This window comes from Lissotriton vulgaris, chromosome 6 (assembly GCF_964263255.1).
Source record: "Lissotriton vulgaris chromosome 6, aLisVul1.2, whole genome shotgun sequence".
In the NCBI taxonomy this organism is placed as follows: domain Eukaryota; kingdom Metazoa; phylum Chordata; class Amphibia; order Caudata; family Salamandridae; genus Lissotriton; species Lissotriton vulgaris.
Window position 1 is genome coordinate 1,163,106,308 of NC_141694.1, and position 16,524 is coordinate 1,163,122,831.

Below are 16,524 nucleotides of genomic sequence, written 5' to 3' on the forward strand. Positions count from 1 at the left end.
TTAACTTCCACTATGTGGAAAAATCCTAGTTCACATTATTTGGAAGGTGGTCTGATATATAAAAGAATTGCCTTTGCTTCAGAAACACAGTTTAGAAAAAATACATCATTTCCTCACTTCAAAAATATATGGTCAGGCAATGTCATTGTGTCAGATTTAATCCATTAGTAATGGACCTGTATTGCTAGAACTATATATATGTACACTTACATATTTATCTTCTTCCCCTTCTTCCCTGCCCCTATTTATTCCTGGTTGTATGTGTATGTGAAAGTTCATACAATGTATTAAAATGTGTTATTTGTTAAACTTAGAATGTTTTGTCTGACATCTTTATAGTTAATTCTTGCTAGGTTGTTGTATAAACAAAATGATAATAAAAAAAGCCAGACATACTGGATTTTGTCAAAACATAGACCTTATCAAATGTTTTCTTTTTCACCTAGTTTTTAGAGTTTCCTGACCCTATTTTGTGTTCGGATTACTTGCCTGATCTATTGAAGCAATCCTCAAACTCTCTGTCGTCAACGGAACAGAAGTGCAGTACTGTGTCATGGGAAGAGCTGAAAGCCATTGACTTGCCCTCCTTCGAGCCTGCCTTCCTGGTTCTGTGCCGTGTCCTGCTCAACGTCATTCATGAATGCCTCAAACTAAGACTGGAACAGAGGCCTGCTGGAGAACCCTCACTCTTGAGCATAAAGCAGGTTAGTTTTCAAGCTTTGTCAGACTGTTGTCACTCTACCTCTTGTAATGGTTGCTTTGCAGCCACTGCTTATGACTTTCACCAAAAGCTATGATTAACAGTGAATGGTTTATCTGCACTATTCAGTCATACTACACCCAGACTGTGAGTCCTTTCATCCAGTGTAGACGGAGGAGTACACAAAATTAAAGCTAAAAACCTGTGCAATTTATTTAGCTTTGGTTAAATAAATTGCACTGATTTTAAGTATTATTCTTACTTGCATCTTGAGACAGAAGACTCATAACAAAGTAACGTAATATAAGAGTTGCTTGGAATTGTTTTGCATTTGGGCATTAATTATTGCTGAATTCGGCAGAACATGAAAACAGTGATAGTGATAGGTCAGAAGAATATGCATTTGAAAATGTAATTTATGAGAAATCCTGCATTCAGCAAGAGCCCGTAGCTAAGCACAGCTCTGAAGTAGGGTTAGCTCTCATGTGTGCAGGGAACACATGCAAGCAGTTTGGTTATCACTCCTCGCACTGGTGTTTGTGTTGATTATCTCCCGCAGTGACTTCTCCAGCCAGAGATTAGGACTATTTGATTGTCTGAGTTATTGTATCTTTGACCCTGTTATATAAATAATGTAGTTACTGTGCAGCCCTGAGAACTGTTTGATTACAGCGTGGATCCCTTGTGATTGCTCTCCCCTTAAATTTGCATCTCAAGTGCTAGTGCCTGCCTCTCTGTTTAGGTCTCGCGTGGCGTACTGCGCACATGCCCAGTTGAGCTTGCGAGATTTTATGTTTTAGAGTGTACTTCACTAGCGAGGGTTAAGCCCAGCCCCTCTTCTCCATTGGCTAGCTTCCTAAACGGTGGCCAGCCATTGGAGAAGAGGTCCTAGTGACGTTCTTCTTTCTCTTTTAGCCCCGTCCTTTTCATATTGGGGTCCTTGACTTCCTGCTGGCATAAAAGGTTTCTTATCTTCTTTATGGGTCCAGATGGCCCCATAAAGAAGATAAGGAACCTTTTACTGCAGCAGTAAGTCATGCCGAGCCCATCTGAAAAGGACAGGGCTAAAAGAGTGCCCACCCCACCAGGGACTTTGTGCCATTCTCATACCCCTAGCGGGTGCCCACCCCCCCTTGGGCTTTGTATTTAAAAAGGAAAAGACGAGCCCAAGCCGGCGCCCGCGCCTGACGGCCGAGACAAGGGAGGAGCCTTGCGGGCTCCATTTCCCCTTCCCCCGGGCTGGAGGAAGCAGTGCAGCGTCTTGCAGGCGTCCCTGCGCAGTCTTCTCAGAGTATGGTGCATGTGAAACAGGATTTCCTTTCAGCACAAAAGCAATTACTGGGATCGTAAAAACTGCATTTGTGTGAAGAGCCACCCCGGGCACACAGGCAAAACCCCCATGCACTGGAAAGACACGTTACCAAATCTGAAGAAATGGCATCTGACGCGCAGCTTGGGGCTTAAGAACCAATATGAGCTAGGTATGCGTGCCAATTTCTGCATGTCACAAGCCAACCGGTGGTCCCGCAGCCCGGTGCCGCAGCAGACACTGCACTCGAAGTTCATCAGATCTGTGCCGATCATCTCAAGACAAGTTCTCCCAGCCTCGATGTGTCCCAGTGTCAGTTGTGAAAAGCAGTGTCACTGTGTCAGTGGGCAGTGATGCTTAACCATCAACAGAGGCTCAGCTCAGTGGAAGGATCAAACTTATTTATTTTAATTTTTTTTTAAAAGTTGGACAGGTTCATGCTGTGACCACTCGAATATTCGCCCAATCCTTTGCGCTTCAGCTGAGAATTCAAGCATATGAGACCCGCTTTACAACAGTGAGCGCGGCTCAGATGTCACATTGGAGCAGATGTCCCTCCTGTAGTGATCACACTTCTCCCTGCGGCAGTATCCCGCTGATGGTGAACGCAGGTGCCCTCGCCCGAAACGCAGGGGTTTGGGCGCTGGACTTTGCCAGCCTGTGCCATGATCCGCACCCCTAATGTCGTGCACGACGTCTGTGACGGCGACACTGCTGAGGGGGGAAGAGGCAGCTCGCCGCCTGGGCACACCAGGAAGCCTGGTAAGCAGTGCCAACTATGGGCTCCCATCTTCCAGCCCAATCCGGGCTGCCGCGCTGGCTGCCAGTCTCTTCCGTCTCACCGTTATTTTGCAAAAAGGCAGCTATCCTTCCTTTCTAGCCTGGGCGGAGGTGACTAAAGTCACAGGTGTCCTTCCTCTCTGGCATGGGCTGAGGTGCCCTGGAGACAGTGACAGCCTCCCTCGCCGTCTCCCTCCTCACCCCTCAGGGATGGATGGAGGGTGTGTTAGTGAGCCGGTGCCCCACAGGGCTCCAGTGACCCTCGTGCGACCTTCATTTCCAGGTAAAGTACACCACTTCTCAGATGCGACCTCCGAAGCATCGCACTGAAGAGTCCAGAGAAGGGTGTCCCTGGCAGCAGACACGCCATGCATCGTACTGAAGAGTCCCCGCCGGAGCAGCCTGTCCGAGGCAGGAGACCCCCGGGACTGCTGCGACAGGCTATGGCTGCAGATATCGGCGGCATCCCCTGTCACGGGTCTGATATTTCGCTGATCCTCATCACAATCTGGGCTATGACAGCAGCACACGGGGCGACATGCTTTTGCCGCAGTCATTCTGCAGCCGTAGGAACCATCCACATTTAAGGTGGCAGTACCAGTGTGCACTAGTCACCCACCTTCACCAGAGGGTTCATTGTCCCAAATCGATCCATCCAATCCACCCAATCTGCATCCATTGAGTCCATCTATCGACTCATCAGCCCATTCACACACAGTCCGCGGATCCATCCACCTGTCCACCGACCATCTCAGCCACCCATCCATGTATCCAGTCATCCATCCCTCCGTCAGTGCGTGCGCCCATCCATCTATACATCAAACAACCTATCCATCCACCCTCCTGCCCGTCCGTCTATCCATCTACCCATCTGTCCGCCGTCCAACCATCTCCCCATCCCCCCACCCGATCAATCGATCGATTGAGTCCATCCATCCGTCCGTCTGTCCACTTCCCACCATACATTTATTGCTCCAGGGATGGGCAGGGATGTATTGGTTCTCAGGGAGGGTTCGCAGGATCGGGATACCCGGGGTGCACATGTATCGCCATCTGAGACCGATGCCGAGGAGATTTCCACAAGTAAACCCTGCCAGTGGGGATCGCGAGGGACTGAGTGTAGCGTGCTCTGTGATCCCGCAAACCGCATGTATGCGGGTAGTACACCCTACACGGGCTTGTGTCATGCCACTAGAACACGTCTCGCATGAGAAAAACCAACATCCATCACACACTAGTACCTGTATGAACGTGAGCATGCACTCATGCATGCTGCACGCACACACACACACGCCTCTCCGATCTCTTTCTTCCTTGATCTCACTCAAGCCCATTAAAAGGAGGACGCCGCGCAAGGCGCGAGAGGTCCCCTAACGCCGATCGCCCAATGGGCCATAGATCACTGATTGGCTGTCCCATTTGTAAAGTGAAGGGCCATCATATCGATTCGTTGGCTGGAGGCGCAGCTGAGTTGTGACCCGTTCAGCTGCCTCCAGGAGCAGGCCTTTCCAGCAAACAAAGAGGCTGGAGCGAGGCACAGCATCCCGGGCACGGTGTTACCTGTGACACGGCCACCCTGGCCAGCCAAGGCCTGCAGGGGGAGCTAGACACGGAAGCCGGGCCAGCGTGGGCACTTGGGGCACGGCAGGCCCCTGAGAACCATGACTGCCCGAACGCCTGTGTGTGTGTGTGAGGGGGCTCTGTGTGTGTGTGGGGGGGGCTCTTTGTGTGTGTGGGGCTCTATGTGTGTGTGTGTGTGGGGCTCTATGTGTGTGTGTGTGTGTGGCTCTGTGTGTGTGGGGCTCTGGGTGTGTGGGTCTGTGTGTGGGACTGTGTGTGTGTGGCTCTGTGTGTGTGGGACTCAGTGTGTGGGGCTGTGTGCGTGTGTGTGGCTCTGTGTGTGTGTGTGTGTGTGGGACTTGGTGTGTGGGGCTATGTGTGGGTCTGTGTGTTTGTGTGTGGCATTTGCGAGAGATGAAGCTATTGGCATTGTAAATGACAATGCCATTTATTTATCCGTTTTCAAAACCAACATATAAGTAAAAAAATTGTCATTTACAATGCCAATAACTCTAACTTTTGCAAATGCGAGACCGTTGCATTGTAAATGCTTGTTTTATTCGTGGGACCCACCACTGGAGCCATGTGCCCGTTCACACTTCTACCTGGTATCCTCTCTATTCTTGCACTTGCAAGCTCAAGTTCAACTTTTATTCTTGACTCAGTGCTGAGAAGGTGCCATATTGCATAGCATCCCCCTTCATAGCACAGTGCCACATCATTCTGCACGGTACATATCTGTTCAAGTAAACAACCTTGTTCAGATGGCTTCTCTGTAGTGTTCTTCAGTGGCCAGTGGTTCTGGCTGTTGATCCACTAGTGTGCTTACATGCGATATCAATTTATATAGAACTAGCAGCCCGCCCCAGCGTTGCCTGGGGCAAAAGGGGGCTGGGGGCAGCATTTCAGGCTTGCGTGCACCCATGGCTCCCGCCCGTCCCTCCGTCCATCCCTTGGCCCGTCCCTCCAGGTTCACTTACCTTACTCGCCGCTCCTCCTCGCGCTGCTGATTTTACCGCTCCACTGCTCCTCCGCTTCTCGTTGGTCACGTCCCTCGGCCCGTCCCTCCAGGTTCACATACCTTACCCGCCGCTCCTCCTCGTGCTGCTGATTTTACCGCTCCACTGCTCCTCCGCTTCTCGCTGGTCATTACCGCTTGTCCGCCGCTCCTCCCCGCCTGTCCCCAGCTCCTCCCCGCGATCATGTTCTCCGCTCTTCCTGTTGCTCCTGAACGCCGCTCCTCCCCACGCTCTCGATGTCATGACGCAGACGTCGCGGCCGGCCCTTCTTTCATGGGGACTAATTTGTTTTTAAAGTTAATTTTTTAAATTTACGTTTTATTTTAATTTTATGTAGCCTATGTCCATCTACACACCCTGACAATTTCAAGGATGTATCGGGTGTGTGGATTGGCGCTGTGGTTCCCGAGTTTACTTTGCCAAAAGGGTTGTGTTCTCTCTTTATAATAGTAGTATAGATGTATCAAAAAGGAAAAAGAATTAAAGCTGTCAGTACTATCAAAAAATCTGTTCTTTCTGAGGCAATGTTGGACATCTTTGGTGTACATTGTTTGACTCTCTAAGCCACTTAAGTGACATTGCAACATTGTAGCTACCTGCACTTTGTTTACTTGGTTCGATGGTAATTTATTCTCTTCAGTGTCACAAGTCATAAAAATGAAAAACTCTATGGCGCAACTGACAGGTTTGTTATTTAAAAAAACATCACCAGTAAATTAGCTAAATCGATGAATGTTTTTTTAAATGTACATTTTTTTGGGAAACATATGTCGTCCATGTTTAGGTGGCAGCATGTTTTATTTCTGTTTATTTTGAGGCGTTTTCCTGCAATACAAAACAATCAACCCTCACACTAGCTTGCCATGGCCAGGCCTCTCAGCTTTGCCAGTTCTTTTTTTTAATGTCCAAGGCACATTATTTAAGTAATTGGGAGATATTAGGATTGGGGAGTGGGTGGGGGAGTGGTCGGGGGCGCCTCTGGGTCTTGGACCTGGTAGAAATTAAAAACATACCTTGAAACCGGTCTGTATCACCCCCTTTATCCATGTCCTTGACTAATACATTGATCGATTTCTGAGCAGTGAATGTAAAAATTGTTACGGTAATATATGTCATGCGATTTAGTTTCTGTTTATATTTCACGTTTTACTTAATCTTGCAGTCCCTAAGAGTGTTAGTTATTTCCAGGCTGTTGTGTTTCTGTACTTTTTTCGTACATTGGATTACTTGTGTATAGTGCAAACTTTTGACTACCTCGCCTTTAAAATATTTATTTATAACCGGCCACGGTAGAGCTCTGGCGTTGAGGCTGAGGACTTTGCGAGTTTCTCTTAGTTCTTGTCAGTGCATCATAAAGGTTTTCTGAATACATGGTCATCCAGTTTTTGGCCTCTCTGCAAGGGTGCCCCTAGCAATGGACAAGTATACCAGTTGCAATTGTGTTTTTGTTCAAATGTGTGTGAAAGGGGTGCACAATTCACAGACTCCCTATTTTAGAGCTGATACATTTGCACTATTAACTATTGACTACTAAGTCATTGTTTACTCATTTACTTTAAACGGCAAACGATCAAGGACCAGCCAAGTAGTCCTTGTTGGTTTTAGGTGAGTGTCAGTTGTTATGTTATATATCTCGATGCAAAAACAGAAATGTCAGAGAGACATTAAAACACCGATTGGTCGAAACTGTATGAGAATCACGGAAATGCAGCTTGTGTGTAATCCACATAGGCCACGCCACTTCTAGAGAGCCCCCACTTTTTAAATCCCACTTAAAGCCCTGGGGTTATGTCACAGGCTGGATGCATCTGACAGCTTTTCTGTGGGTTCGGATGATGCACCTTGCTTCTGGTGCATGCTGAGATGGAGATAGCATTTCAAGGTCCCCTGTCTCTGAAAGGTAATTGTGGGTGGGGGGGGGGGTGCTGTTCTGGTAGGCAGAACGAGATGATTGGCACAGGTCTCTGTTCTGCAGAGTGTGAAACGTTTGCAAGCCCTTTCAAGCCTGTGAGTGCAGAGCAAAACACTCTGGTGCCAGGTCTGTGCAAGACTTGTCAGTAATAGAGGCAGGAACATTTGCGCAGAGTCCATTTTTAAGTCGATACCTTTGATATTTATATAAGGAAAGATAGCAGTATCCAGTGGTAGATGTAAGAGGTTCTGTTGAACTACTCCAGCCTAGCGATGTAAAAAGCTATAAAGCATAGGCCATGCAGTAGCTGACCAGTATGGTTGTGTATCGCACCGCCCTGAAAGATGCGCGGAAGCATAACGACCGTGTGCTCAGCGAGCAATGTCATCAGTGTACCTGAAGCTTTCTTTTCACGGTCTGTTGCATGAAATCCAACGGAAAAAACTGCACGGGCTCTCTGTAAATTGTTCCTGTGCAAAATTTGTTTGACTGGGGTGATTAATCCAAGGCTTTGATTTTTTTCACTTAATATTACAACAATCTGAGATTTATTAAATCTGGAACGCTGAGTTTAACCATGGAGTTATCATTCTTTCTTTTAACAGTGTGGGTAATCCCTCCTACCCTCCTGTCCTCCTGTCCTCCTCCTCCTCTCTCCCTTACCCTACTCTTTACCGTTTTTAAATTTTTACCTGCAACTATAAACATTCACAGACAGCTAGCCTTTTTATCCAAAATATTTTTTAATTTGTATTTATTTACTGGATGTGCCCCTATATATCCTCTTTTCTCTTAGCTCAACGCATTTTCTTTTCCACCCTCTCCCTTTTGTTGTGATATTGTTCCCCCTTTCAGCTACCATGTTTCTTACTCCTTGATGTGTACCCGCATTCTATCATTTTTCAAGTCTAGTTCAATTACCCCGTGATTTTTGGATTCCGACATACTGAAACCAAGATAATGACATGTTTCCAGAAGAGGTTCTTTTCTCTTGTATAACAGTCATGAAGTTTTTGTGTTTTTGATGAATAGAATGTTACATGCTCTCATTAGATTACATTATCGTTCTATGTCCATTGAGAATTATTAGTGTTGGCATTTAAGAATGTTGGGACTGTGCAGCAAACCTGTAACATTTAAAAAGAAAACCAAAAAAGTATCCTATAGATTCATCATCGGCATTTTTTGCGAGTCTGTAATAGCGATTATTAAGGAATTGCTATTACAGACTCGCAAAACGGGATTCATGTAGAAATCGCAATAATTATTGTGATTCCTACAGCTTCCTTATTTGCGATTAGCTAATGGCTAATCGCAAATAAGGAATAACTTCCCATTCATTCCTATGGGCCTAAAGGCCCATAGGAATGAATGGGAAGACATATCAATGTGCTATTAGCGATTCGAGTGTTAGTTTTGCGATTTCAAGGGTGCAGGGGTGTCCAAAGGACACCCTGTTGCACCCCTGAAATGATATTGGATGCTGGTGTTACGCACACACATGTCACAAGGACATGTGTTTGTGTAACATACAACGTTTCCGCTATTTACCACGAGGTTTGACTTCGCGGTAAATAGTGGCCCAAAATTGCGATTTCGCAATTTTTTAATGTTTCATGAATTGCATTTAAGGAATCTCAAATAGAGATTCCTTAAATGCAATTCCTCGCAAATTTGCCAATTCTATAATTGCGATTTTTGCATTTGAGATGATGAATCCCAAATGCAAAAATTGCGCTTGCAAAGGGCCAGATTCTCAGAATCTGGCCCTTTGCGAGCTGATTTCACTTTGATGAATCTAGCTGTATGTTTCTAAACCTGAATCTTTGACTGTTGAGTGCATAAAATGTTATCCTTGGTTTTGACTCATTGCGACTTGTGAATGTTATCTCTGCAGTTAGTGCGAGAGTGCAAGGAAGTGCTGAAGGGGGGCCTGCTGATGAAGCAGTACTACCAGTTCATGCTGCGAGAAGTGTCTGATGACGTGCAGAAGACCGACTGCAGTATAGACTCGTTTGAGGAGGACCTCCACAAGATGTTAATGGTATGTACTGTGTATTTTATTTATCAGAGAAGGTAATATTTCAGCATGGAATACTTCACATTGGAATTTCCACTCTACAGAAGTACAGTTTGGGTGAACATGAACGGGTAGCAGATTCTGTGGACAGAAAACGTTGGCGGTCAAGGGAGCGGAAGTGACTGGTGGGATAACTTGCCCAAGATGCAATATGTCATTTGCATTTAGCATACCTGCCAACTTACAAAATCACTTTGCTGTGTGAGGAGAGGGGCAGGGCCTTGGAAGGGGTGGGGCCTGGTGCGGAGAGCTATCTGTGAGACATTCTGCCCATCCCCAAGCCCCCTCCCCCAAGAAACAAAACAGAGGGTCGTCGAGGTGGTTACCGATGTCCTGGTGTGTTTTTGCATCTTTTAATGGATGTGGGCTGCTTACAGCCTCCGAAAACTAGCTGGAAATCTACAGTCTACACCCCTGTGATTTGGGCTCCTCGCCATATGACCGTGTGAAAGGAGCCGAAATCGTGTGGCACACGGTGGCACCGTGTGAGTTAAAGGGTATGAGTGAAGACAGTAAAAACAAGCAGTGGCCTGTGTGAATACAGTCACTCAACCACTGCTTAAATGCATGGCATGTACAAATGCTGTTAGTCACATTAAAAATCAGACCCGTTGGCTTTGCCATTGGTAGGCAAAGTTGCATAAAGTGGTTGTTTTCTGAAAAGAATACTGATCGGAGTAAAGAAATGACCATATAAAAACAGTGGGATTGAGTGTATTAAATAGTCTCTTGTGCATTCCAATGGAAGCGCACTCTGGAAGGTGGAATGGTGAGAGAGTAATACTCCTCTGAGTGCAGCCAAAGCCCACCTCTATATTTTAAAGACGGGGAACAATACGCTGTGCACAGAGCTGCGCTGTCAAACCAAACCTCAATGAGCACGACTACTTACGAGGCTAGTGGTTCCTTCATTTCCTGTTCAAGAGGTTATATGATCATGCACAACCAAGAAAAATATTTGACATCACAAACATTTAGATAGAAGTTACCGTAGCATTAGTCTTTTTTTGTCCTTGTTATCAACTACTTTACTCCGATGTAAGCCATTTCCATTTGGGTATCACCTGACCTTCGTTTGCAGGGTCAGACCTGATTTTTATCCTAATTGTTCAGAAAGAATCTCCTATTCATTGACATGCCTAAAAATATATCATTAATGAGCATAACTTGGGCAACATATCAATAATGAACCCGATCACCTCAACTCTGAAATGTTTCTGTAGTTAGAATTGAAACAAAAATCTCAAAAATGTAATTTGTGATGTTATTAACAATGCATGGGCCCTTTCCAAAATCGCTCAAAAGGTAAAGCAAGATTTGTAAAATCTTATTTTAAGAAAACACTTTATTCTTAGATGTGCGTAAATAACTTATTTGCAAAAGATACTGTTAAAAATTCTGCCCCTTAGAACTGTGAGCTGAAATTAGTACTACTTAAAAATGTAAGCATAGAAACGCTAGGAAAGGTAGCCGTTGAGACGGTTTCAAGATAATAATGGAGAAATGTCCGCCTGTTTTGCCTGGTTCCTTTATCCCTCATTTTGCATGAATATTATCCTAGTCCGTAAATACTCCTAGTGTTGTCTCACCTGCAGAAGTAACATTGAATGAATCTGCCAGGGATGCATATTGACTGTTGCCAATAACCTCGGCTCAGTTTGCTTTCCTAGTTCATGATGATCATCATCCTCCTTTTTAACTTCCCTACTTCAGTGACCAGTATTTCACTTCTTAGGAGCACACTATATTAGCGGACCCTAATGCCCACTTCCTAAATGCATTTGGAATCTCTGTACCTTCACAATTATTCATAAGCGATTTGGAGAATGCCTATTGATATTCTCTCCTTTTTGTCAGGGCACAGCACAGAAATCATGCATAATTGATTAAATCCTTTGGGTACATCTCTGTGACTGGCGAGCTGCCCGCTGGATCTGTCCATGCGCACTATCCTTCGCAAATACTCGAGAGCATCTTAAATTTAAAAACGACTTGCCAATTAGGGTGTAAGTGTAAACGTACATATTCTTGGTGTAAAGAGTTAATGTTATTATAGCTTCCTTAAACAATCTACTGAGCCTACAAGAAGTGAATTATTTTGTATCACTTTACAAAGAAAACTGATTTATTGCTGCCTTCACCCTCAAACTTATTTTGGTTATTAGGTGCTGGCCGCACTCAGCTTCACCTCTCTGTTTTCAAATAATCTATTGTTTTTAAAAAGTCTATTGTTTTCGAAAAATCTATTGTGTACAATGCAGTGCTTAGAGAGTACTTTCTAAGCACCCCCCCCTCAAGTCCTAAGTTGCTTGCCTTCCCCTTCCTGCATATGGTTATTTCCTGTCACTCTGTGCTCAGGGATTTCATTGATCGCCACTCCCCTTCGCATCACCCTGAAGCTGACTATAAAGTTGAACAAGCATTGGCACAGCCAATAGTTTTTGCCTATGTGAGATTTTTTGGCTTTGCTAATGTTTTTTAGATATGTTGCAAATGGCTGAAAGTAATGTAAAAAAGCTGTATGACCCAGCTAGCGTTCTCCACATTATAGCACTCCCCCCCCCCGTTATTCCGCACTGAAGCTAGCGCTGCTGTATAATATGGCTAAAAAAACATTGACAAAGCCAATAGATCATTCATAGGCTAGATCTATTGTCTTTATGGAGAATGCCCTTGCCAAGGTCTTAGTGTGCCCAGATTTAGAAGCATTTTAGGACCATATAAAAGCTTGAAAATGTACCATATAAATGTGCTGAATGTAACATAAGTTGTAGGTAGACAGAAAGGTCCAATAGGTTACAGCTTTTATTACAGTGATGCTTTAGGATATGTGTAACTTTGGGTGCAATGGTTACAAAAGAATCAAAAAGGTACTCCTGACTTAATTTTTTAGTAGTAAAATATAACAATAATAGGTGTTCTGTGGGTTTTTTGGAACTTTTGCCCCCTGTGCTACTGCACATGCTGCACCATTCAAATCATGACCCTATAGTGCCAGCAAGGCAATTGCACTTGTGACTGCTTGTTTAGTAGTAAAATATAGCAATAATAGGTGTTCATGGGTATCATAGAGATTTTCAGCTTGTGGCCCGTGTGCCACTGCACCTGCTACACCATTCACATCAAAACCCTAGTGCCTGCAAAGTAATTGCTATTGTGACTGCTTGTTCAGTTGTAGCATATCTCAATAATCGGTGTTCAGTGGGTTTCCTAGATGTTTTGACCCGCTATGCGACTGTCCCTGATGCACTATTCAAATCATGTCCCTAGTTCCTGCGAGGTAATTGCATTTGTGGCTGCTTGTTTAGTAGCATAGTATAGCAATAATCGGTGATCAGTGGCTTTCCTAGAGGTTTTGGCCCTGTGCCACTACACCTGCTGCACCATTCATATCAAGACCCTGGTGCCTGCAAGGTAATTGCTCTGGTGACTGCTTGTTCAGTTGTAAAATATAACAATAATCAGTGTTTAATGGGTTTCCTAGACCTTTTGACAACTGTGTCACTGCACCTGTTGCACCATTAAAATCATGACCCAAGTTGTCTGCTGAGTAACTTCACTTGCGACTGCTTGTTTAGTAGTAAAATATAGCAATGTTACATGTTCAGCGGGTTTCTTCAATTTGTTTTGGGTCCTGTGCCACTGCATCTGGTGCAATATTGAAATCGTGACCCTGGTGCCTGCAACATAATTGCACTTGTGACTGCTTGTTTAGTAGTAAAATATAACAATAGTGTTCAGTGGGTTTCTTAGAGCTTTTGGTCCCTGTGCCACTACACCTGCTGCACCTTTCAATTCAATTCAATTTAAATACTTTATTTCGGCCAAAGGCCATAAAAGTTTCATAATAATGCAATCATTCATAGTACAATCTAAAATACATTCAACCGTATATTATATAGTCTCAATAAAAAAGTCAGGAGTTTTGCATACAATAATTTAAAACAATATAAACTGGTCACCATGACATTCCATTGTTACCACCCCAGTAAATTCTCTTTTAAAATTATATAAAAACTTCTTATAATACAATAAAAGGGGGAAGTGGTTGATTTTTTTATACAATTGAAAGATGTTTTCGCAGTCTTGAGTGTATTGATCCTTGATACATCACAGCTTTAGCCCCACTTTTTTCCTCATCAATCCCACTATAAACCAGTATCTGGATAAGGCAAATATGACGTATGGTACGGTACTAGCTGTCATTACCCTCAGTGCCTCTTGGTACTTTCTAAATCCTATTGAATTGCATAGTGGTCGAATCCATTTCCTCCTTGCTCTATCGTACGCTGGACAGAAAAACAAAATATGTGCTGTGTTTTCTGTGGACCCTAAAGTACGTCTCGTACATAGAGTGCAAGAGCGATCTTCCTTGCCTCCCCAGTTTGCTGTATGGCTCTTGATCTGTAGGATATTGTACCTAAACTTTAGGTACAGAGTTCTTGCTATGTACAGCTGTGCAATTTCAAGATATTCTTCCCGACTCCGACTAGGTTTAATAATGAGGAATTGAGATGTTAACCTTCCTAGTCTCAGGTCACAGTGGAGTACCTTAAGTATGTGTTGCCAGTAAATTCTCTTTAGTGTATCTTTACTGCTTAATGTTAAAACAGTGTGGATCGATCCAATATGATTCAAGACCTAGCTCTGTAAGCCATTTCCGTATGAATCTTAGCCAAGGGAAGGTGAGGCATGTGTCAATAGACAACAATTCACGTACACCTTCTCTATATACTACTAGTTCGGGTGTTATCCATAATCGTATCCAATAGAGCAATGTTCACAGAGTTGTAAGGTGCCCTATGCGCTTCATGTCTAAATCGTGGAGCAGTGGGATGAGTGATGTTGATGGAGGTAGCCCCAGTAGTCTCCTCGCAAATTTGTTTTCCCCAATTGTCAGTTGTTTGTTGTCACTAATGCCCCATAGCCCTGATCCATATAATACTGCTGCCTGGACCTTACATTTATGTAGCTCAAGCTCTGGTGTCACAGATTTGCTTGAGGACAGACTACACTTCATAAGGACTGCCCTGTCCCTTGGGCTAACCTAAGTACTGAGTCGTTGACTTGCTGTTTCCATGCTAATTTGGAATCTAATAATATGCCCAGATTAGTAAAATTAGTGGTGTGTTCTATACTTTGGTTACTCAGCGTAAAGTTACTTTTAAAAGTGCTTTTTGTTTTTTTAGTGAGCCCCACAATAGACATCTTGGTTTGAGTTCTGAAGCTGCCCTCAGGTCAACAAATGCTGCATAGATGTGACCCTTCCTAATATTGTCGTATTGCCGTATGATGCACAAAAGTCTTAAGACTTGATCTACTATGCTAGTGCATGATCTGAATCCTGCCTGACATGGGGGCAATATAGTGTTGGTCTCTATCCAGTCGTTAGGCCTATTTAATAACTGTCTGGCATGGGTTTTTTGAAGTACATCTATCAGGCTAATTGGCCTGTAATTTTCGGGTTTCTCTTTGCTGCCTTTTTTGTGGATAGGGACAATTTCAGCCCCTTTCCACGTTCACGGTATTGGGACACCTGCTGCTATTGCATTACTAAGGGAGTTAACGTATGGGACCCAGACCTTTTTATTATGTTTAAATAGATCTCCAAGAAGTCTATCTAGTCCTGGTGCCTTCCCCGGCTTGATGGTATCTATGGCGTATTCGGTTTCTTGCAGTGAAAAAAACGTTCACTTAACTATCTCTCTCGATATTAGCAGGCTCACTGTCTCCAAGCGGAGTTACAGTGGGCAAGAAGCTGGAGTACAAGTCAGTGACATGCTCGGTCCAAACTCCAAGTCCAAATAATGTTCTGTCCTAACTACTTGGTCCTTGCTTCCGCATGCTATGATTTTCCAGAACTCCACTGAATTATTAGTTTTTGCTGCCTACAAGAGGTCAAGCCAGCTGTTTTCCTCGAAAATTCCTCTAGGCAGTAGCCAGTGTTCTCCTGTTAATATCTCTGGCCCTTCTTACAGAGTCTGCCTTTCCCTGCTTTATCATTTCAAGTAAAATTGTCTTAGATCTTCTACATTCTGTTGTATACCATGGATTTAACTCTAATCACAATATAACATTGGGTTTTGATTTCTTCCCGATGTTTTTAGTAAGAAGGGCTTTGCAGCTAGAACGCTGTGGATTGATATTACCGGCAAATCGCTTGTCTCCAGATGGGCGCCTGCTACCTCAGCAAAGGTATTACAAATGCTTGTCATTAGCTCAATGTTACCTGTGACCTTAGGTCACTTAATAGATCTTCGGTTATTTCCTACTAGGGGATGTATGCTTTGTTTGCCAATATCAGATTGGTCTTCGCTTACTAGCTGGCCCATTACTTCCAAACATAGTGGTCGATGGTCACTGTCGTCCCTCATCTCTATTCTGAAGCTCACTATCCTGCTCCAGCTGTGGATGCTGTGCATTATATAATTTGGCAAGGTTTTTGCACTTTTGACTTCTTGCTTAGTAGTAAAATATAGCCACTAATTGATGCTGTATCCTCTTCTGCACCATTCAAATCCTGATCCTAGTCTCTGCAAGTTTTTTGCATTTGGGACTGCTTGCTTAGTAGTAAAATATAGCAATAATCGGTTGTCAGTGGGTTTCCTAGACCCCATGGCGCCTATGCCACTGCACTATTCAAATCATGACCCTAGTGCCTGCAGGGTAATTGCGCTTGTAACTACTTGTTTAGTAGTAAAATATTGCAATATTCAGTGCTTAGTGGGTTTCCTAAACCTTTGGCCCCTGTGCCACTGCACCTGCTACAACATTGATTTCATGACCCTATTGCCTACAAGGACATATGAGGAAACCATTTATATGCAGTCATAAATGTGTTCCGAAAAAAGGCACTGTTGCAGACTGAATACATAATTATTGCATAGCTTAACATAAACACAAAAGCTTTCATAAAAAGAGCCTTTAAACGTATCCAACTCTCCAAAATGAGTTGCCACGGATGTCATAAATAAAGCATATGCTTTACACATCAAAGTGAAAACCAAGCATTGTTAAATTGTGTTACCATGTGGTTGGCTCTTTCCATTGAAAAGATCTTATCTTGTGCTTGACAGTAAGTGGGCCATAAACAATGTAAATTGCCCAAGATCACCATAGGTTAGGCTGATGCCGAGACTGAAATTAAGTTTTGTACTTTGTTCC

The 16,524-nt window shown here is 44.0% G+C and overlaps 1 protein-coding gene across 3 annotated transcripts in view; it reads left to right on the plus strand.

Moving 5' to 3' along the window:
- The window catches only part of MAP3K4 (mitogen-activated protein kinase kinase kinase 4), a 474,364-nt gene that overhangs the window by 278,348 nt on the left and 179,492 nt on the right, over positions 1–16,524 (plus strand). For all 3 annotated transcript variants that reach the window (XM_086927243.1, XM_086927245.1, XM_086927246.1), the window contains exons 4-5: positions 447–704; positions 9,178–9,324. In XM_086927243.1, the coding sequence (XP_086783369.1) occupies positions 447–704; positions 9,178–9,324 (405 nt within the window). The remainder of the gene's footprint in view (positions 1–446; positions 705–9,177; positions 9,325–16,524) is intronic.